The 23,577-nt window shown below is 37.6% G+C and overlaps 1 protein-coding gene across 6 annotated transcripts in view; it reads left to right on the top strand.

Annotated features, from left to right (window-relative positions):
• The window catches only part of RGS22 (regulator of G protein signaling 22), a 71,584-nt gene that overhangs the window by 35,330 nt on the left and 12,677 nt on the right, over nucleotides 1–23,577 (top strand). For 5 of the 6 annotated variants that reach the window (XR_004748659.1, XM_035319272.1, XM_035319269.1 and 2 more), the window contains 9 exons: nucleotides 2,825–3,019; nucleotides 6,656–6,748; nucleotides 7,247–7,413; nucleotides 10,444–10,606; nucleotides 11,235–11,393; nucleotides 13,211–13,273; nucleotides 15,289–15,450; nucleotides 18,463–18,642; nucleotides 20,163–20,324. Coding sequence is in view for 5 of the 6 variants with exons in the window: in XM_035319272.1 (XP_035175163.1) it covers nucleotides 2,825–3,019; nucleotides 6,656–6,748; nucleotides 7,247–7,413; nucleotides 10,444–10,606; nucleotides 11,235–11,393; nucleotides 13,211–13,273; nucleotides 15,289–15,450; nucleotides 18,463–18,642; nucleotides 20,163–20,324 (1,344 nt within the window). In the remaining variant the exon portion in view is untranslated. The remainder of the gene's footprint in view (nucleotides 1–2,824; nucleotides 3,020–6,655; nucleotides 6,749–7,246; nucleotides 7,414–10,443; nucleotides 10,607–11,234; nucleotides 11,394–13,210; nucleotides 13,274–15,288; nucleotides 15,451–18,462; nucleotides 18,643–20,162; nucleotides 20,325–23,577) is intronic. The other variant, XM_035319271.1, reaches the window with a different exon arrangement.

Here is a 23,577-nt window from a genome sequence, read left to right as displayed (position 1 = left end):
AATTAATAAATGAGGCCAAAATCTTAATCTGAGTTTCCTGAACATTTCATATTTTCAGATTTGTGCCATCATAATTAATGTCAAGATGCAAACTCTGATCGAAATTCCAGATCAGGGTTTTGGGCTGGATCCATCACTTCTTCTAATGCACTTATAGGGAAATGTATAGCTGGCAGGTAGGAAAGTTATTTGTGTTTTACAAAAGAAACAAAACATCGAGTAAATGAAGCATGATGTGCACTTGATATCACATGCCTAAGATTTTTGTATGAGTTTTATAAACTTCAAGTTCATATAATGTTATTTTTTTCCTGTTGATCCTTTAGGACACTGGCCAATACCACAGTTTCACTGTTCGACTGAGACTGAGAAAACCACAAAATTTCCATGACATAGGAATCTAAAAAGGCTATGGCTATTCCATTTAAAAAGACACGATGCTTTTTTTTTTCTTTTTTTTTTTTTTCTTTTTTTTTTCTTTATGTCTTGCTAATTTCATTGCCCAGTGTGGAAGGCTGTGTACACAGATTTTTTTTTTTCTCTTTTCTGACATGTCTAGAACTCTTAGCAGTTGCTCTTTCTGTAGTCCTTGCATTGAAATCAGCACAGACCTACAGATGTGCCTGAACCCTCAGCAAGGGACATAGGGATGAGGGCTCCTTCCTTCTCTCCCCATTTGCAAGTGCATGCAGTCAATTTGTCGCTTTGTGATGTTATATTTTTACTTGGTGGGTCAAATCCCATAGCAATGGATTCTTACAATGATTAAAGCAAAAAGATGGCATCATACCAAATTGTCAGACAGTGTGAGTGTATCCTTCAAAGGTGAAGAGGCTGTACTGATTACAGCACTGAGGGCTTGGTTCTTCATGTTTGGAAAGTGCACACCTATCACTGGTTTAACCACCCCTAAATTTGTGCTTCACATGTATTACCAGCCCTAAGAATTGTCTATGGAAAAAAAAAGTATTTCTTTATTATGCACTAATTTTTCACATGAAATTAAACAGTGTTAGAGAGAAGTTTTGCAGGTAGAGTAGCCTGCAAAGGCAGTCCCTAATACAGAAAAACATTACAATAGTGTTTACATGAGCAAATTGACAATAGGTTTTAGCCTATTAAAAATTTTAGAAATATGGGCAATTTCTGACCCTGTAGGAAAATATTTTTGTCAGCTCTAAAGAATAATGGTAAAAATATTTAACTTAACCCATTTCGTACAAAATCATGAGGGAAAGAAGAACAGCACCCAGTAAATTGTGTTTTTTATTCTTAAAACTTCACAGAAAATGACCAGCCTTTTAATGAATGAGGTTTAACGTGTGTAAAAATACTCAGGACCTGTTATGGCCCCTCTCACCTATTTGTAGGTTCCGTGTGTGGTTTTATGAGTCATGACAGGTGGACTAATGTAGCCCTAATGATGAATAAAATGGCTAACCTCCCTTTAAAAAATCAATTTCTAAAGAGATCACGTTTTTATCATTGGGCTGTTCCTTTCTAATTTGTCTATTTTACATGTTACATGATTTGGATCAGACTAGAACATGCTATAAATGAAACTTTATTAGTTTTAAGGTTCTTCAAGTAACTCCTAAGGCTTGAAATCACTATTAATCTAATCAATGCTGTCCCTGTTTCAATTTGTTTGGGGATTTGCTGAGAAGGGTATAAATTAAGATAAATGTGGTCTTTGGCTAGGACTCTACATGTGAACGTCCTAGTTCCTTGGCCATACCCTTACACATGTGGGCCTTTACTGCACTGATAAGGTGGCCCATAATAGCTACAAACAAGGTGGCCCAAAAAGGTGGTGATAAGGTGGTCCAAAATAGCTACAGTCTTTGTCTTCAGTGATTCCACCTACATAGAAAGGGGGTGGAATCCTGCAGAAACACTAAATATACTAATCACAAGTTCTAATTGGAGGATGTCAGCTATCATAGCTCTGTATTCGTCAATGACCTGATAGCATGAGAGTCTAGAGGGTATGTTTCAAATTGTTAAGGTCCAAAAGAATAGAGATGTAGTCTGGTACTATTGCTGTCTGAAAGAAAGAGTCTAATAAATCAGAATTTGATCTAAGTCAAACAGAAATATAATTATTTAATGTACTCAACCATTCTCTCACTGTGCTAGCAATCTAATCACAACAGTTTTCTATTATTGCTTGAAAACAGAGTAGATGTACCATTTTCCTCTTTCTACTGTTTTGCTCACCTACTAGTTACAGCTGGATTTTAGCAGCATAAAGAAAAATGAGATTTATCAGAAATCTGCATTCTTCATTGTCAAAACTGTGTGAAAATAAATACTGAAGGTGGACTCTTCAGTGCCGTCCTACAGAGTTCTGATTTTTGCTACTAATCTGATCCCCAACCAGATGTTTAAAAATAGTTGGACTTTGACAATGTGAATAAGAGAAAGCATTTATATGATTTTTATTATGGCAGTATCTCTTTTCACTTGATTTCTTAGCTGCAGTCAGCATTGTGATGTATCAGAGAGATATTCTTGAATATATGCCTTCAAGATATTCCTGGAAGAAAGTGCTTTTCTCCAGCTCTTCAGTATTGTCTTTCATAGCAATTTGTGAAACATTTAAAATGAAATAAGAATCTGATCTAGGTGTCTGTTTGAAAAAAAAAAGCCTTTGGGGAAAAAAAAAGACTCCATGCTTCAAGAATGTGCTGCTAGTGAAAAAACATTCTCCAGGCTCTGCTTTTCTCTGGTTTTACATGTTGAATGGCAAATTCTGTGTGTTTCATTAAAAAAGCATATTATAAACCTTGCTCTGGTAAGGATTTCTTCTCTTTTATTGCAGTTCCTTTATGCAACTTACATTGCCCCATCTGCCAGTATGGACATTGGACTTCATCAGAGCAAGAAAAACATGATTTATCAGAAAATTGATCCAGCTTTTGAGGATCTTTTTGACTTAGCAGAAGAATATATCCTCATTCTTCTGCTAGAACCATGGATGAAAATGGTGGAAACAGATAAGTACACGTATGGAAAGGTAATTGACTTGGATGACACTGTGAAAAATTTCTATGTCATCAAAGAAAATCACAAGAACCTTCATATACAGCCTTTTCCCACTCCTGTACTTAATTCTGCTTCATTTACAGTCAGGAAGGGTGAAGAATCACACTCACCCATTCCCTTCTACTAAGATGCAAGGATTAGGCAGGGCTTCCTGTGAAGAGCAGACTTCCTTCAAAAGGGTGCTGCAGGCTTAATAGACCCCACACTCCGTGAAATGGGAAGGAATGCCTCTTGCAACAGCAAAATTTCTCTTTGTGCTCAAGAAAGTGTCATGCTTCTTTAATCTTGTTGCTGATCAAAAGTAATTTTGTAGTACAGTGTATTTTTTTTACTACTTTCCTGCATGTATGTATGGACGAGTAGAAGAACTTATACCTAAATTCAAACTTGAGAATGGTCTTCTAGGCCTATTAGGAAGTACTAGAAGGCCATTTCTAGGTGGTGAGTAGTACTACATGTTTAAGAATAGAGTATAAGGACAGAGAAAAAAAGTACAGCAGCATTGCCAGCTTCAGCACTTTGCAATTGAGGAGGTTCATAAAATACGTCTTGTTCACATTTTTGTGTTTAATAGTCTTTGATGACCTTTTTTCCCCATGACTTTATGTAAACGTGTCTTGGGTCATTGTATATCTTCAGCCTCACTGTAGCAGTTAGGATCCATGGTTATGAAAATGAACCCAAATACTTATTTTGTTATGTCGTCAAAGAAAATCACAGGAACCTTCATATGCATATAAAATATAAATACTTATTTTGGTTCATTTTCAAACCCCTCCCTGGTAATTTCACCTGATGCCCTAATTCGGTAGGCATGAGGAACAGTGAACAATTGTTATCTTGTTATATTCTCAGAGTTAATGCTTTTACATGTCTCTGTCATAACCCACTTCAATTACATCTCTTTGAAACTCAAGAATCCGTGACTATTTAACTTCCCCTTTTACTGAGGTCAGTTCATACCTTTCTTAAATTTGTCAATCCCATCTGTATTTGCTATTTTATATTCTTTTCATGGGATGCAAGCAATAGTTAAGATTTGTATGCACTAAGGATTATCTAGTGGCAGAATGGTGTTTTCTGTTTTTTTTTTTTTTTTTTTTTTTTTTTTTTTTTTTTTCCTAATTGTTCCTATTATTCTAACTGCCTTTTGATTTCAGGTGAACTTTGAGTGGATGTGCCAAATGTAAGCTAATAGCCATCTGCAATGATTCCAAGACCTCTTTATTAAGTAATAGCAGCTAATGTATAGCCCTGATTTGGAGCTCATTTGAATGACTTAACGTTTATTGTTGAATTCAGCTGTCCTTGTATCATGCAGGCATTTAGTATCTTGAAATCCTGCAGCTCTTCACAGTCTATTTTTTTGCTCTGTGCAATCATTTTGCAAACTTTGTTGTCTCCTCACTCACCTCCTTTTCCAGATAATTTCTGAATACATTTGAAAAAACAACCTCAGCACAGATCCCTAGGAGACTCCAATAGGAACCACACCCCATTATGAAAACTCTGTATTTCTTTATTTTTTAATTTTCTACCTTCTAATTAATTCACAAGGGACCTTCTATCTCATCCTGTGATAACTTAATTTCCTTAAGAAACTTTGAAAGATTGAACATTGTTGAAACTTTCTAAAATGAAATATTGGAATCCAAACACATCTGCAAAATATTCTATTTAATTTTCAACCTTTTCTGTGTTATTTTTCCAAGTTATTCATCTAAAATTGTTTGTGACCCGTAGAATAACGTGTAACTGATTGGTGCTTTCATTAATCTGAAATTTTATTTACTTTCTATCCGACTACTATTAAAGTAAGCTGTATATCATTTGCACATGTATATTTTACAAGTGTATGACTAATACTAGTTGTCTAGTATCTAGTGCTAATGCCGCACTGAAACACATGGTCGGCTAAGCAGAGTGTTAGGATACACCATTTGCGTATAAAAAGGACTCTGCTTTTGAGGACTCCGAGTACAGCATTTTCACTGCTTCTAGTGAAAGAAGAACTCCTCCAAAGTAAGAATCAAAACCAAACCCTTACTTTATGTTAATTAAATGCACGTGTCAGGTAATACTTCCTTGCATTAACTGAGGAATAATCTATTCCCCTCTCAGTTTAGATGATGCTTTGCTTTGCAAGTGTTCAGTTACGGGCAGACTTCTAAGTGCCCTAATAATGCAAGCATCCTAATCAGAGATTAAAAAAAAAAAGAACTAAATCCTTTTGAATGCAAATTATATGTGTTTGCGAAGAGTTATTATAAACAGACATAAACCAACCTGTTCTAGGAGGCACTAGAGTCTCTTTGTACTGGGCGCAGACTGTTGCATTAGGCACACTCCTTCTGAGCACAAAGAAAAGGTCTGCTTTGTATTTTCTTCAGTCCCTGGCTCTACTCTCCCCCTTTGTTCTCCCATACATCAGGATGTATTTGGCCCATAATGAAACAAGATATTTTATCAAGAATTAGGTGAGTTCAAAATTGTTTATTTGGGACATAGTCAGTATGTATCTACATTTTTATCTTTAAACAAAACATGAAAACAGGAGAGTTCCTTTTTATTGTTGACTCTCATCCTGCCTCTATCTGTTTTCTGTTTGAAGTTTGTGAAAAATGTTCTGAATTATTTTCCTATTTGCTTTTAAACTACATTTTCTTTTTAAGAAAATAATACCCCAAAGCACTTTATAACAGTGGAATAGAGTTACACTGAGAGTAAAGGCATTCAGATAAAATGGTGATTAGTGTGGTATTCATGTTTACATAAAAGTGTAATGAATATTAATCTAAAAACTGTTCTTTCTCTTGCATGTAAATTCTTGTATAATTAGACCACAGCTTTCTAATCTTTGTAATAGGAGTGGTAGTCAATTTAATTAATTGACTCAGTTTTGCTAAATATCCTAAACCAACATTTGAATGGTTTAGTGAGCCGAGAGGGACACCAAATTATTTTTTACTCAGTTACTGGTTGTTTGCACATAACATGGAGAATTACTCTAATTATACATGTAATGCTTCTGGTTAAGATAAAAAATACCAACAATTATTGAGTTCCAATCATGTACAATTCCCTGTTTTAAGGCATTAACTGTTATCAGACTGAAGAAAGGGACAGGACTTGGAGATATTATAGTAAGAAGTCATTCTTGTCTCGAAATTCCTTTTCTGGGAACATGTCACTTTATCTTTTCATTATTTCCCACTGAGAGTGATAGTTTTAAGACCTGGCTTTCTGTTTCTCAGTGACAATTTGAAATGCAATTTACTGGTAGAGGCTATCAGGTAAGTCTGGTGTGCTTTACACAATATAATTCAACATGTTTTAAAATACGGTGTTCTTCCCTTAAAGAGGTTGTTTAGTGGTGTTTTGTAGAAATCTACATGTGAACCGACACAGACCTGAAAATTTTGTTCCACCAGAGCTTTTAATTGAATTGTTTGTCACAAGGATGTGACATCTAGTGTCTCCTAAACATCTGTCTCATTATTGGCAAATGCATTCTTTTCTATCCACTGTCACTGGCAAGTTGCCTGTCCAGTTCTCCATCTTCTATAATGTGTACTGTAGGGATGACATAAGATATTATTTTTATTAGGTGGAGTTGGTGGAAGAAACTCGACAGCTGGACTCCGTGTACTTTAGAAAGCTCCAGGCTTTGCATCAAGAGAGTGTTTCCAAGAAGGATGAGGTAAGACAAGTACCTACTAACAAAAACAAACTCTTTTTCTATCAGAGAGGGTTAACGCTTTGAGTTTCAGTGATGAAAGACTGACTAAATGACAGTTTGGAGAAGCAAGTAATCTGATTTCTACCATCCAGTTTTTGTGTAATGATTGATAGTCATTGTGTTACTTACAGATTCAGTTATTCTGTCAGTTACATCAATATTACACCATTGCATGATTGGTCATAATGGGACAGTTTCCGCTATTTGAACAAATATCCCAATTTGAAGTAAATTACAGGTATGTTTAGGTTTATTTGATTAGAGAATCTGCACACGATATGTTTAAAGCAAACATAAAAATAAAGCTGTATAAGAGTGAGGGCCTTAACTCAGTCTATTTTTTTAGTGATCACAAAGCTGTTCTATGGAGACAGAAGTTGTTTAATGCAGGATTATTAGACTGAGCAAATATAGAGACAAGCAAAGTAGTTACGCAAGTGAAATAATTTCTTCCCTCAGAGTACGGTTGCTGACACTGGTCTGCCATCCTGCCCTGATGTTCTCAAAGAAGCTCAGAAGTTGTGTCAAGTTCTCAAAGAATCGGAAGGCTCTAATCTGTATGACCTGATCCACGACAAACAGAAGTTAGAACAGTTCTGGGCTTTTCTTAATGAGCACTCTGCTGGGTATGTTACTTGTTTATTATTAATTTATCCATTTTAAAGTTCAGAAGAAATCTTTGCTGAGATTCTTGGCTATGTAAATGTTCATGATTTTTTTTTTTTAAATGCTTGCATATTTATGAAGTAGGCATGCATATTGTCCAGACAGCTGAATTGTCTTACCTTTTTTTGAGGGTAAAAATTCTTTTTCATAGCACCTTTGTAGTCCAGTTTTACTTTCAGTTTATTCTTTTATTAGTGGCAAATTCCTGAGTGAAGCAATTAGACAATAATGAGTAAAAACTATCTTTTTTAGTACAGTTTAAATTGAGTACATTTTAAGAATTAAGGCAGGATGTTACAATAATGTACAAATAGAACACAGCCATGTTATGCTTATCGTGTGAAGGCAACCATAGTTTTGTTTGCACTGATCTGAACAGAATTAACTACCAGCCCCTAACAGATACAGTTTATGCAAGGTTCTTGAAAAACAACCCACTTGTTTAAAAATGAAGGTTTAAACAGAAGTTCTAGCAGAAGTAAATGTTTGCCACTGCTTTTTTTTTATTTTTTTATTTTATTTTATTTTTTTTTCCCAAGCCCCTCACTTATCTCTATTCTGTTTTAGGAAAAGGCAATTGTACTTTTTAAGTAACTGCTAGCAAATCCCTAATTGTCACTTCCTTGAACCAGGGTTCCCATGAGCTTACAGATAAACACTGCAATGGTTTTAAATTGGATGTTCATCACCTTCTTCTGAAGTGCCCAGAGATGGTCATCTAGCACAGGATTCCACTGGCCAAGACCAAATGTCACCGCTTCTGCTTATCATCATAGGTGCCCTTTGCAGTCAGAGAGATAAATACTTCTGGACACAATTCTTGTAGTTCTGAAGGGAACATCTAGAAATGGTTGGATGAATCATTTCTAAATATGGCTATTTTTCTTCACTGATTACAAAAAGACTGTAGGTAACAAGCTTAGACTGAAAATTTCGTGGCGTAGGTGTTCATGTTCAAGCAAGCATGGTTCCACATTTCTTCTAAGTTAGTAATCTAGATCAGTGGTCTCCAAAATTTTTTGATCGTGCACACCTGTCAGTAAAAGTTTTTTGAGCATGCATACCCAATTTATACATATTTTTTAATAAATTATAAGCACGTACTACTGAAGTTCTAATATTATTTTCCTCCCTCCCAGTGGATTGTTTCATGAACTCCTGTGTACTCACACTCCACTTTGGAGACCACCAGTCTAGACTTCCTCTCTAACTGGGGTAATGGTAGCAATCACCAGTGAACTGGCTAGGATGGGGGCTCAGCTGGGTATGCTGAAACACCTCTCTGAGGTCCTGTCTCTCTGTTAATCACAGACAAGTCCTGTGTTAAGTGATAGAGCCGGCCAGATAAATGTTTTATCTATGAACAATTTGCCTTTTGTAAAAATTCCTAATGAAGAAAAACATTTGAAAAAGTCTCAGAAAACAGTGTTTTAGAGAGAGGTCCAGACCTAGTAACCCAAGTCTGTTGTGGCCCAATTGTAAGTGATTCAAGTTTCATGAAGTCAGGTTGCTAAGCACCTGCACACAAATTCTGGTAAGAAACAAAATCAATTTCCATTAATTAACACCCTTTTAAATATACAGGATACAATCACACAGTTTCAGGACAATTTATGTTACTTAGGTTTAATGTTTTTTTTATAACTATCTTGTTAGTTTTGCCAGAGCAACTGACCCTGCACATGCTCCTGATCTGTTGGAAGTAAAAAGTAGAGCGTGCTTGGATAAGCCATAGCTGTAGACAGTTTAAGCTAATACACTTTAAGATGATACATTTTGCTTTTTAAGTAAGATGGACATATTTGGTCAGTTGGCATGGGTAGATGACAAGGAATAACTCCATAAACCACAGTAACTTGGATCGCTTTCCTGTGGGTGAACTTACTTCCCTTTTGACAAACTAGCAAATGAAAGAAAGTTCAATAGAACTTAGTCCTGTATGGGTCTCAAAAGGCTTTTGAAAGGGAGACATCTGTTCTTAAATCAGTTGGATGCTTTTGAAAGTTTTACTCAAAGACTGATGCTTCAAAAAAGCCAGTTATTAAACAAATGGAAAGTGAAACAGATTTGTCTGAATTTAATGCTTCATATTTCCTGCTGCAAATACAATGAATGTCCTCATTAAAGTGCTCACAAAAGTCCAGATAGTAAGATACTATCACAAAACAGTTATGTGAATTATTACTGAAATTGTGGGTATTTCAACTACTATGTCCTCTGGTTTAAAGAATAAAACCAATATATGTTCCATTTAAACAAACTCAGGTACTATACACTCAAATGATTAAGAACAATATATAGGCCACACATTGCATATAGATACTATTAGTCATTTATTATAAATAATGAAATAAGTAGTGGACTCAGTAATTTATGAAAAGGCAGCCCATGAAAAGCCATAGAAATAAGATTTACCATAAATTCTTTTTGTCTGCCTGACTTGAGGACTAATGCAAAAGCTCTAGCACCTCACGTGGCAGGAAGGGGGTTGATTCCTGGGGCTGCTGTTCCTAGCTGTCAACCTGTCCTCCCTGTTCCTCTGTCAGAAGGCAGGACCAGAAGGCAGAACGGCAATGTTGACTTATTTCCCGGTGGCTCACAGCCTGTAGTATCAATTCAAATTCTCATAGTACTAGTTGATACTCATCTGTTTCCTTTTGCATTCACTCTGTGAGCTCTGCTCTGTGTCTGTGTTTGCAGTCCCTGCTAGATTTAGCAGCAGCAAGCTGAGGAGGTTGCTCCATTCAGGGTCCTCCATAAGGAACCCCGAATGAGCCCCCCAAGATGCTTTTTGATCTGCCTGTTCAACATGTGCCACAGTCTCACCAGATGGTACAAGCAGAGAAAAACAGACATAAAATTTCAGTCCAATCTGACCTGGTATTTAGAACTTAACACTTTCGTGGTTTGTGGTTAAACTAATAACTCTCTAGAATGTTATGAAATTAACTCAATATTGAAAAAAACATTCTGTTTATATTTGTTTGTAGGATGGATCTCATGTGCTGGCTAGATATTGAACAGTTCAGAAGGATGCTCCACAAGGATAAAGAAGGAAGAGAGGAAAAATCCAAGGACATTAAAAACAAGTACCTGAACAAAAAATATTTCTTTGGACCCAACAGCCCAGCTACCAGAGAGCAACAAGAACAGGTACCCATTACAAAAGCATTCATTAAGAAACTAGTTGCTGTGACTGAGATGAGTCCGTCATCAGCTTTACTCTTACTTTTCCCCAAGCTATCTCTGCAACTGTAATCTACATTTTTGGCCAGTATTTTTAGAAGAGAACCAGTCTGGTTCTGCTTTGGTTGTGGGGGTCTCTTACTTCCTGTTCAGGCTCACCCTTCCAGGTACTCACAGAATATTTCTCTTAAATCCTGATCTGAGGCCACAGCCAGGGCATGCACAGCACAGCTCAGGAGAAGTGTAAAAAAGATTTTCAGGCAGAGTGGCTTGTTTCAGCTTTCTATTTTTGGTATGTCAGTAAAGTCACAGACGGCAAGTCTGAGCTGTGGTACTCAGATATATCTTGATACTTATGAAATTTACTTGGTCAAGTTGGGGTATTATTTGCCAGAGTCTGTATTCTATTATAGGTAAGGACAAATGTAATCTGTTCCCTTTTATGAAAAGTACATGTGAGCCTTGGGTAAGCACACATTAAATACTTTGCTTACAGTTAAGCTCATGCTTTGCTAAATCAAGGATGTAGAGAGATAAAGGACTTCTGGTATACACCAAAGTTTATGTCATGTGTTATTGTGTTTGGATTGCTTAGCTAATGCATTCAGGTGGAGGATGGGGACAAATCCTTCATGATCGGCTTCCTCCAGCGGTTTTGCTAGAAATTCAGCAGTGCATCCAGAAGAGATTAGAAGAACAATGGGTGCCATTGTTCCTGGCAGATGAACAACGTGGGGTGGAGGGACAAGCAAAGGTAATTTTTTAACAACAGCAACACATATGGGCATTGTTTTTTGTTTGGCTCATAATTTACCATTGGGATAAAAAGGGTTGGGGGGAAAAACAGCATATAACTCATACTCAGTTTATATTGAAAAGGACACTCTAGTACATACAGGTTGAAGCATTTAGCTTGATAATTGTGGAGGCAGTTCCTCTGAAGGCAGAGTCTGGCTGACAGTATTATTGTTAGATCCTAAATCTGAAGAAGTTGGTGTTGGCTCTGCTGCCAGCTAGGCTGCCAGGGGAGAAAGCTAATCTTTGCCATAATGTTGCACTCTCCATGTGCCATTCTGCCTGAGCCATACACTTGTGCACAGAAGAAATGCTGCTTTGTAAAGGATTTGCCCAAGTGGACAAGAACGCAAGCGAGTGGGTTTCCCATGCTGTATTCACTCTCTCATACGGTGTCCATATTTTCCCTTCTGGAGCTACAGTGAATGTAGAAATGACTGCTGAACTTCTGAAATTCTGCTTGGTGGGGATGTTAACTGCTACAAGCCTTGCTTCCAATTGGTTACTCTAAAAAGTTGCTAGAAAACGTGGAATAAGGAGCCTTTCACTCTGCTGGCTCATTAGAAAGACTGGGGAAAGGGCAGAGCCAACATCTGCCTTCTATGGGAGTGCCTCTGTGGCTGGGATCTTTGTAGGGAGATAATCCTGCTCATGACAGTTGCAAAAAAAACTTGTTTTCTGCACTTCCACAAGAGCTTGGTAATGTGAATGTCACAGCAGAAGGAAACTTGATGGTTCCACCATGCGGACAGACATGCACACCGCAGTGATTCATAACACTTATTTTCTATGATTTGTTTTTAACATCAAGAGGGTTATCAGAAGTTTGGATCCTTTTAATTGATTCAGAGCATTAAGCAAGTGGAAAAGTGTAGATTCTAGTAAGACAAATTGTGATCTTAATAATGATAAAATTAAAGCAAAATTTCCTAGTCCTCAGCCCTTTTTAGCTGAACTCTGCTTCCCTTATGAGCCCTGGCACAAGACCATGGGATGAGGCTAAGCTGCTTCCAGTTCTGGAAGCTAGCTTTTGCATGCCTCTTGTTGCACCTGCCGCACTGTACTGGCAGGGATAGTAGCCCCTGCAGTTTGGAAAATGCTGTATTAAACTCTAATAAACAGTTTACAGGAAATATATAGTTTTAATCAGCTTTTAGGCTTTCCCTAGTCTTTCCCTTCATTTTTGTCTCACTGCTCTTTTCTCTTTCTTACTGCAAGTTCAGAGGATGAAAAAGTCCTTTGAAGAACGTATTTTAGAAGAAATGAAACCAGATGACATTCTCCACTTGGCTTCATATTTCACAGTGACCAAACACTGTGGGCATGCTATGTAGTCCTTATTCAGAAAATCTGCCCTTGATTTGAGGTGTATTTTTTTGCTACAAAGAAGCTGAAGGATCAAGTCTGTATTTCTGATACAGCTGTCCAAAGGAACAAACCCAATTCATATTAAAAAAACAACAACAACATTAGACTCAGAATCTATTCCCACTGTAAGTGGTACATCAAAATTATGGGTAGGATAAACCAGGGGAAGAGCGCCGTTTCACTGACATTGCCTCTTGACTTAACTCCTCGGTGTTAATGAGCGTGGGCTTATTTATAGCTTAACAGTGGATGGTGTTCAGTGTGAGTCCACAAGTTTCATGTATCAAGAGCCAAACAAAGATAGTTAAGTATCAACTATTCTCCCACTGTGGTCTCAATCAATAGAGGCCTGAACATTAATCAAAAATTTAAAAAAAAATACAATGGTAATCTTTTGTTCAACTGTAGATAAGGGACAGAACCGAAGATCTCCTAAGCCAAAGCCAGGAGAAGACAACTAGGATGTGGAAGGCAAGTGAAGTTTATTATGTCTCTCATGTCTGCAGTTTCGCTGTCTTTTCTGTTCAGACTTTGCACATCCTTCACCTTTTCCCTGCTGACAGCATGAGGCCCAAATGCAATGCTGTCAAAAGCAGGCATAATTGTATTGGCTACAGCAGGACGGTTACTCACATTACTGGTGAATCTAGCTCCCTGCTGGATGTTCACGGTAAATTTCTCTCCCTTCCTGGCTAAAGAGGTCATACTTGAAAGAAACATGTTTCTCGTCCTTCTCTGTAGAGCACTGTTAACCCTCCTTAAACCGGTATTGTACCTTTAATTCACATTTATCTGTATTTTGCATGCAGTGGACTTATTGGGACAAGCTGTTCATTCCAGCATCTGGTAGTTTATTTATTATTGCGAGTGGATTACGTGCAGACACAAAAGGGAATGTGAAGTATGCAGTGGAGTGGGCAGGTTTAATCATATCTCACAGTATCTGTTTCATTTAGAATTGTATTTTAATCTTACAGCACTGAGATAATATCAATTTTAAACATCTTAAACCTTTGTAATAATACATTTCATCAGATGTTTGCCAGTTTTTTCTCTTGAAGAGCAGTGAACTCTTGGTGATTGCCAACATACAAGTTGTGTACATTTATTCAGTTGAACTTTTATTGTCTGTTGAAATCAAACTGGAGACCCGGTCACCAATTATCCATGCAAACCATTAGCTCGGAAGGGATCCAAAGTGCATGTGGGTTCTGTTAACTGAGTTTTCTTTTGTCTGTTTGTCAAGAAGATGGTTATTTTCCATATTCTGCTTTAAGGTTATTAAACCATAAGCTAAACAGTATTTGTACATTGGGATAGGGGTGGGAGCAGCGTTTTGTTCTTTTATGAATATGCCCCAGAAAGAATTTTTCCCAATAGCTTCTCAAATCCTGGTCACAGTGGAGGGAACATGTTTGGAAATTTGGAGGAGGGCTGAGAAGATGCCATCTTACTGTCTAAGTGGCACTGACTTTATTTTAACCAAAGGACTCTTTGGACAACCACCACACACCCTCCTGCAAGGGTAGGCGCCCAACCCTGGCAAGCTCCACAGCAGAATCTGAAGTGTATCCTCTGTCTTTAAGCAAAGCTGCAGAAAGTCTTTCAGCTTAGCATCAGGTTATATTGCCAGGACTGTTTGCAACTACAAATGCTCCTGTCCCATGCAGACCAGTGAACAGCACTCCATCTCTCCAGGACTTCAAAAGTTTTCTACCACTGTTACAAGACAGTTTTCACTCATCCATCAGATAACAAAGGAGGATTGTTTGGCTTTCTGCTCAGTGACAGCACAAGAACTGTTTGTTCAGGAAGGCAGGCCAGCCTGAACTTCATTTCAAACAAACTGTCCCTGCATAAGCCATCTTTCTTTCTCCACCCTTTCCTGGCTGCCTACTGCTCCCTGCTTAGCAGCAGGAGGATTTCCAAAATGTCTCAATGATTTTAAATTCTATTTTACTATTGGTAGCTTTATTCCACAGAGAGCAAACTCTCCAGCTTCTGTTGGTGATCATGGCAACACATTTCAAAGCTCATTTTGTTAGTGAGATCCCTGTCAGAAGCATTTTACAACTTTTAGCTATGTGGTTTGTCTGTTCCATTTTCTTTGTTGTTTGTTTGCACAAAACTCAAACTGTTCTCTAGAAAAGTAGCCTGTTGCCATAATCAATAACAATAGCTGTTTCCATACTTTATAGTATGTACTCATATGGTCTAAATCATTGTCAGTCATTTCCTCTCCCATCACGTTTTCCAAAAAATGTTGCCCAAACCAAACTGGAAAAAAAAAAAGAAAGAAAGAAAAGAAAGGAAAGAAAGAAATGAAACCTTGCCAAATTCTATTGTATCCATGTCATAAACTCATAAACTACTGAAAGTTAGGGTCAGTGCAAAGATAAGAATCAGACAGTTTACGCTAACTAATGCCTTTGTTATTGCTTTTTGAAACAAAGTTTATTTGGTGCATTTATTTCTTCTCTTGACAGCATGTGGACAATAAGTGGGTTTCTTCATCTAGTGAAATAATTGCTTTCCGCAAAGCGCTGTTGAATCCAGTGACAGCAAATCAGTTTCAACGCTTTGTGTCCCTGAAAGGAGACCTCCTGGAGAACGGAGTGCTCTTTTGGCAAGAGGTACAGAAGTATAAGGTACGGTGGTAAAATGGCACAAGGGGAGCATCATTCAACCTGTAAGCAATTGCATCCATTACTGCAAATGAGGAAATTTTAACAAGAATACCTCTAAGCATTTTCTTGTTCATAGTAAAACCTCCTTCACCATTTATTTGTCTTTTTCTTTGATGAAAATCCTGATTTCTTAAGGGTAGCTGTTTTTTAATGTCTTGAATGCATTACGCCTGTGTTTCTTTGTGCTTCTTCAAACTCTACCATTCTTTTGAATCTCTAAAGGGATACTACTAACTAAGGAATGCCCAGATTTTGGTATACATCTGCTGAGCAGTAGAAAATATGAAAGCAGCAAATGTTCATTCTGTCTTTATAGTTAAATACTGTTAAACAGAGGGATTATTGCTGAGTTGGGTAGTTCCTCAAAAATCAGAGAGAACTTTGAAATTCAATCGAATCTACAAATGGTAAGATGGTCTCTACCCAAAAAACCTGCATGTAAAATGCAGACATCATCTCCCTTAAAAACCTGCATGTAAAATGCAGACATCATCTCCCTTAAAAACCTGCATGTAAAATGCAGACATCATCTCCCTTACGCTCTGCACAGTTGCATCCGACTGACACTGAGGAGGTGGCCAAGGTCAGCAGGAGGTTGCCTGTCTTCCATATGCATTCCTCTTTCTGCAGCTGCTGAAGTGTGAGAAACCTCTGGAGTGAGACTTTAAATCACACAGCAGCCTCCTAGTAGCACCCTGGACTGAATGCAGGGGCACCACAGATCTTTCACTTGTTCCTTACTCCTGTTGCCTCTGGGATATTGCTGATGCAAACAAAACCTCTCCTGGGCTCCTGAACATAGCACACGGAGGGCAGGCAGTGTGAGGTTAGCTAAGATGCTCAGAAATCAGGAGCTGAACACAAATGATGCTGCAGTAGCACTTGGAGATCCTGCTTTAGGCACGTGGGTGCATTTTCACTGGATAGTTTTGGCATTTGAATTTGGGATCTACTTTAGAAGCTGAAGCTTCTCTGCTTCCAGAGGGCAATCCTCTTGTCCTCACAATGGCTCTGACCCCAACGTGAGGAGTCACAGAGTTGTAGGCCGATATGCTGTCTGGAGGTGCTGCTGTCTCCCTTGGTTACAGTGTGACCATCTTATACTAGAAACGCACATTAAGGCACCTGATGGCACCATTAAGGCACCATTATATAAATCCTTCTCACAATATCTGATATTTTTTTTTTTTCAGATTTGTGACTCCTCATTGCTACATTTTGGAGGGCACGGAAACTTTCTGCAAATGTGGAGTGTAGTTTAGACTGTTTTCTTTGTGTGTCTGCTTTCTGAAGAAAGGCTTCATTGTTTTATGTCCCACCCCCTCTCCTACATTTATGTTAATTTTATTTGTCTTCTTATCAAGAAAAAGCACAATCTGACCATATTTCTACATGCATGCGATTTGTCATGGTTGGCAGTTGATGCTCTTTATAGAAGCAAAGGGCTGGAGCAGTAGGAGTGTTGTGGGTCAGGCTGAACTGGAGGAATATTGCCAAAGATGTGGGCAGTACTTTGCATAGTGCATGCTTGTGTTGTCTGAGCCCTATCACGCCATCAGTTTAGACAGAACTCCCTTTGGGAGTCAGTGTCTGCATTGCTCCTCGTAACCCATTTGGGCTGGCGGCACACGTTGGGACAAACAAAAAATACAAATTTTTTTTTGGAAAACAAATATGAAGAAATATAACTCTGTGGATCATTTCCATCTGTTTCTATATGTTCACATCTCATTCCTCTTCATATCTTATGGCTTGTTTTTCTTCCCTCTTACTACAGCTCTCTGCATTTTTGTCTGTGCTAGATGAGCAAAGAAAACCATAATATATTCTTAGGATACATTGAATACGTTTCTGTATTGCCTTACTTTCTTCATTGTAGCTGTTATCATTCTTTTTTTCCTTCACAAAACTAAAAAGTATTCAAAATAAAGCAAAACTTCTCTTCCACATACCACATTTCTGGTTAAAAGCCCTGTTTTTAATTTCTTTGCAAAGTAAATATCCAGCCTCCTCTACCAAAACTAAATGCATATTCTTCATTTAGAGAGCTCACTTCCTGAAAATTCTCTGGAGTGCTCATTGTGCCTATAGAAGATACATGCGATAATCTCCTGTTGTTATAGAAATGTCTTGATGTTTATAGATAGATGGAAAGTATGTTTCGAAGGATTTCAAGGAAGCTCTTTGAATTGTTCTCTCCTGTCACAGCCCAATAGTGGCATCATCAGAGGGTAAAAACACAGTAATAATAGGTTTTAACAGAACGATAGGGTCACATTAACAAGAGTAGAAAACCTCAGTGCTCCTCTGAGATATTACCCTTGTAAGTTCAGGTTTGTTTTGTATCCTGCCTATCCTGCATGAATTATTTCAGACATTGAGGTTTTGGGAAACTACACAATCTTAATGACTGGAGAATCTAGAAATGAATGGAAGACTGTACTTGTAGCTGAAATTGTCTCCTCTTGTGCCAACATTCTTGGTTATAATACCTTGTACCACTCAAAATATTCTCCTCTACTCTTGGAGTTTGTAAAGCATTTCTTTGTCTTTTTTTTTTTTTTTTTTTTTTTAAAGTTACTTCACTGGTCATAGCAAGCTCATTGTGAAAATTGGTGCATTTCACACCTGCAAGTGTATTTCTCTTTTCAGAAATGCTGCCTATTTACCACGAACGTACTCACATTGAATGTAGGACAAAAATTGCACTGTTCCATCAGAATGTGCAGGCAGAGACTATCACCTAAAATCAATGACTGCTGGATATCTGCATTTGCAAACCAGAAGTCCCACTCATGTTTTAACTATTGCTGTGACCATGCACATTTGCTATAAGAATTTCATCCTACATACTGAAGGAATCTCTTTGTATAATTATTTTTGTATGACTGTTACTCTTTGATCACTGGGCCCCTGGAAAGGGTCTTGCATCTCTCTTTACACTGACTGAAAGTGCTATTTTTCATCTTTCAGGACTTGTGCCATTCTCATTGTGATGATGCCACAGTCCAGAATAAGATCACAGCTATCATCGACTGCTTTATTAATTCCACCGTACCCCCAGCTTTGCAGATTGACATCCCAACTGAACAAGCACAGAAGATTTTGGAGCACAGGAAAGAACTAGGACCTTACATTTTTAGAGAGGCGCAGGTAAGAAGCTGGGAGAATCTCTGTAACAGATTTGGATAGAGTTTGTGTGGCTGATTTTAAGGACATTCGTCGTTGCTTACATGGCAATTTTGACTCCATATTTAAACCTAAATTTGAAGTAGAACACTAAAGTCATCCATTTCAATTAAGATTGTATGGTGCAGATGACAGAAGTTTCAGGTATTTGCTGCCAAATAAACTGTCAATTTGAGCCAGCCAGCTGATACGGGAAAGGTGGTATCCAGGTCTGTGTTAGGAGTGCTGTCAGTTGAAATGAATTTTGTTTATTTTTTGAATTGCTTGTTCCTTATCATTTGGTTAATGCCAGAGAAGCAATTTACAGTTACAGGATTCATTCATATAAATATGAAAAAAAAGCAGATGTGAGTGAAGCACAAAGCTTAACTTACTGAATCTTTCCCTTTTTTATTACAGAAAGTCTGCAGACAAATTTTCTCTCTCTGATCTTTTTACTAAACAGAATGAACAGTAATCTATAAACCTTTACTACAGACTTACTATTTTCTTATTCCTCATTGCTATCTTTGACTTATCTTCTAAACCCAAGAAAGCTAATTTGTTTTCTTTTCCTATCAAATTTCCATCAATACCTTTAAAAATCAAATGTGAGCGCGCAAAATATTTGGATTACAAAAGATTGGTGTTTTTACAGACAAAAGGGTACATATGGATCATAAGAGAAGTCTCAGTTCAGCCTGTGAAAAAGACAGTGAACTCCAGAAATGTGGCACAAAACCAAGGGAAGAACTTGGAGAAAAAGTTGTGACTCAAATATGACAGTGACTCAAAAGTCACTTTCAAGTACTTTAAACCAGAAGCAGTGAGGTGCTGAGCATACTTGACTACTTAGAAGCCAAGTTTCTGAATGAGAATTAAACATCTAAATAAACTGAAAAAATGTGAGCCTTAGTACATGCAGCAACAGAATTCACTGAGCCCTTCTGTTTGCTTTTTAAAAATTGTTTTTCTTATTCTAGTTCAAAAAAGACCCTGTGAGAGATTATATCATTTAAAAATTATCCAAGATTTGCTCATAGATCTGTAATGTGGTTTAAGAGGCTTTCCAGAGGCAAAAAAGTATTTCCTTTCTCTTAAGGAGGAAAAAACCCCTCTCTCCCTAATGAACTGAATATTTGAAATACTTGAACAGAACAGTGGTGCAAAAGCAATTCTACTGGTGTATATTTTATCAAGAATACTTGTAAAAAATGATGGATGTTTTCATTAATGCAAACAATTGTTTAGGGAAATATAAAAAAAGAAAGTGCCTTTTAACTATGTTTTAGGAAGATTTCTCACCAGTAATAAACACACTGATGAAAAAAGCATGTGCCGAGCAAAGCTGGGTTGAAATGTCAGGACACAGTACGTAGGAGGAACAAGGCTGTGTATTCAAAAAGAAATAGTTATTACATTCTCACGGTAAACTATACTTTATTTTACAGCAAACTCCGTCTTCCTAATACAGTCAAGACTGACTTTCTTTTCTTTCTGCACAGATGACTATTTTTGCTCTTCTGTTTAAATTTTGGCCAAAATTTTGTAAGTTTCAAAGCCGTTTGGCTAGTGATGAAATTTTGCTTGCCTTGGAGAGAAAAAAAGGAAAAAAGATGCAAAAGAAGGAAGGCAAAACATTAGAGGAAAGGCTCACAAAGCTTCAGGTGAGAGCTGATGGACTGAATAAAAACTGTTTCATGAGCAAAAGGATAGGAATCCAAATATCCTTTTCTCAGCCTGATCCAAAGCTACCGAAATCTTTTTGTTAGAATTCAAGCTTTACATACAATGTAGTCCTAGGGCGATTAGTTCCCAATCCTGCCAATGCATATACATATGTTTAACTTGAAGCAGATGAGTCAGTGGAATACTCCTTTCATTAAGCAGAGGAAAATGTAGTTTAGTGATCTTTTGTGCCAAGAGAATAGCGGAAAAGAGGGCTGTTTTTTTTTTTTAAACATGTATACTCCACGTGTAAAATGGGTAACTGCAAACCTGTTTACACTTCCCATGTGTACTGTCCTTTTTAAAGAATTTACAGTCCTGCTGGGTCACAACTGACAAAACAAACAAACAAACAAACAAACAAAAACAACAACAACAAAAAAACAAGCAACAATAATAAGATTTCATATTTCTTTTTCAGAAAGAGCATTTGAAAAGGCTGCACATTATTATTTAAAATACTTACGTGCTAAATGCTTTGTATACTCTTTGTCTTTGAGTATTTCTCAGCTTTGATAGAGAAATTATTAGACTGTTCTCAATAAGTTTCCAGACAGTGTTGGTGCATTAACACAACTGTGACCTCTGCAGTGGAATGCTCACTTGTAAAACGTTTTTTCTTGGAATTTTATTAATAAAAAAAATATATATTTTTTGCTATTGATTATAGGCTTTGCAAAATATTATTTTTTATGAAATGTAATTGTTCAGCAAGCTTTAAGGAGAGAACATTCCTTTAAGGGCAGAGAAATTATTGGACTTGCAAACTATCATAAGTAGCGTTAAAAGACCTTTACATATTTTAAATGCCATGTACACATGTGTTGAGACATTACTTATGATGAGAACCACATGAGTATCTGAACAGATAAAGACATATGCCTGTACATCGCTGTCCTCCTTTTAGACATGTGAAAACTGAGGACCAGTGAAGTGTTACTCAGGGCCACACAGCAATGTCAAAGTGAAGTCTAAAATTCAAAAACTCAAGTTGCTTTCTCCAAAGCACATTGCCTCCATACAGATATGTCTGGCAAGGCCATTGGCAACACTTACAGTGCAAGAATGCAATATTTCAAAGTAATGCACTTTTGTGTTTTTGCAGACTTATTTTTTCCATCTGTTTGTTGCCTGTCTGTGAGATTTCTGATTAAGATCAAGGAAGTAAAGAGCAAATCTTGGCCAGGAGGGCAAAAGCCTAGTTTTTATGGGGAACAAATGGGAAAGGTGAATTACCCATCTGAGTTGGGAAAAAGGATAAGAAATTTTAGAAAGTGACAGGCAGGGAATGCAGTTCAGTAAACAGTTTACAGGCTATTCACACACACACAAAAAATATTATCAGTAAACCAGTTATTTCATCTTGAAAGAATAGATGGAACAGATAAATCTTTGAAACCCTTTCCTCTTCAATTATTTTTAAGAGCTTGCCATTGTTTGTTCTCTTACCTGAGATTTCTGTCCCCTCAGTGACAACATAACCATTCAAACAATTGATCCAGTATCCCTGGCAGAGCAGTGTAGGAAGCTCCTAAAGCCAATCAGCCTTGTTCAGGATAAAAGCCTTTTCCACCTCCTGCAAAGTTCTGTTCCCGTTCCCCTGCCCCCCCCATGCTGAAGGAGAGGAATAATCTGGCAAACATTACAACTGATATTTTTTCTTATAGCTGTTTCCCCCCCACATATCATTTTTGTTTTGTGTCAAACGAAACAACCATCCTCCTGTGGTAGGAATATTGCTTTCTCCCTTCTCCCAGATTTGTCCCTAGGGTGGCTGATCTGTGTGGGCTTGCCTCACTGTCAGAACCGACTAGATAAGGCAGCCAGGCCTTGATGCAGCATAGAGGAAAAACAGGCAGACAAGGCAGTTTTCACTGGACAGTGATGCGTGACTTGGTATCATCTGACTATCTCATTATTTTTTGTGGGTGTCTTTTGGTTATTTACGGGGCAAATGCTGTTGAAGGCTTCCTGGCCATGATCTCAGTGCAGGGGATGAGTGGCTGACAGCGACGGAAGCCATGCATGTACAGTGCAAAGATCTCTTCCAAGCTTTGTGTCTGAAAGGCAGGAATGAACAGGTATGGTGTGAAGTAAGCTGGAATGTTCAACACCATGTGATTGCTTTGGTATATAGGTGAAATCATTGTTTTTAAAGATATTGCCTTGGGAGAATATGCTTTGCTTGTCCCTTTTCATCCTTAGTGTAGCACAGATATATGGGTTCTTCTTTGCCCTTCTGTGGATTTGTTCCTCTGGTAACTGCACATGCCACATACTTTAAAAAATATCATTAGTCACTTTTTGCAGACTGCCTTGATGCCATTATTTGTAATTTATCGCCTACACAATTGCCCTTTGCCCCCAAAACAGATTTTGAAATGTTAGATTTCAAGTGTACAAAATAATACTTACGCTGTAAATCTGTTCTTGCTCTTTCCCTGCCTAACAGCCTAACAGAGAAAGGATAAAAACATATATATTAATTTTACTTTTCCATGTTTCTCACCATCTCTTTTTAAGCTTCTAAGCAGTAAGCTTATTTGTTAGTAAGTGGTGTAACATCATGAGATATGACATTGCCATAACATGGCTAATTTATTACGAGAAGACATTATTAAAGAACTCAATTCACCATTCTCATTTAGAAACATAGCAAACATAAATGATAGTGTATTAGTATACACCCTGTTTCTGTATTGTATTCTGTATCTCCATGTTCCAACACTTGCATGCCCCACAGATGGTAGTGAGTCTGCTTGTGGAGAGAATATAAACAGCGTGCTGCCTGGGCAGTTCTGTGCCCAAAAGTCACCATTACAGAGGATGGGTCCATTGGACAGTGAGATGATGAGGAAGGGAAAGGCTCCATGGGAGCAATGAAGTGGGATATTCTGGTCCTTTTCCAGATCTTTCAGGGAGTCTCTGAGCAACTTTGGGAAACATTTGACCTCTTTTTTTTTTTTTTTTTTTTTTCTTTTTTCCTCACTTTCTCATTTGCATGTGGGAGCATTATATTACTTGCCTCATGGGGATTTTGTGGGTTCATTATCTGAGGTTAAACATGAACATTGATCAATGTCCATAAAGAGTTTTGGGATCGTCAGGCAGAACGTGCAAAGGTGCAGCCTTAATAAAACACTAAAACAACATGAAAATGACAAACACTTAATCACTAGAGCAGTTTACCAA

Source organism: Oxyura jamaicensis, chromosome 2 (genome assembly GCF_011077185.1).
Source record: "Oxyura jamaicensis isolate SHBP4307 breed ruddy duck chromosome 2, BPBGC_Ojam_1.0, whole genome shotgun sequence".
Lineage (NCBI taxonomy): Eukaryota > Metazoa > Chordata > Aves > Anseriformes > Anatidae > Oxyura > Oxyura jamaicensis.
Note: the sequence above shows the minus strand (reverse complement) of the source record. Positions and strands in the feature narration are given on the sequence as shown.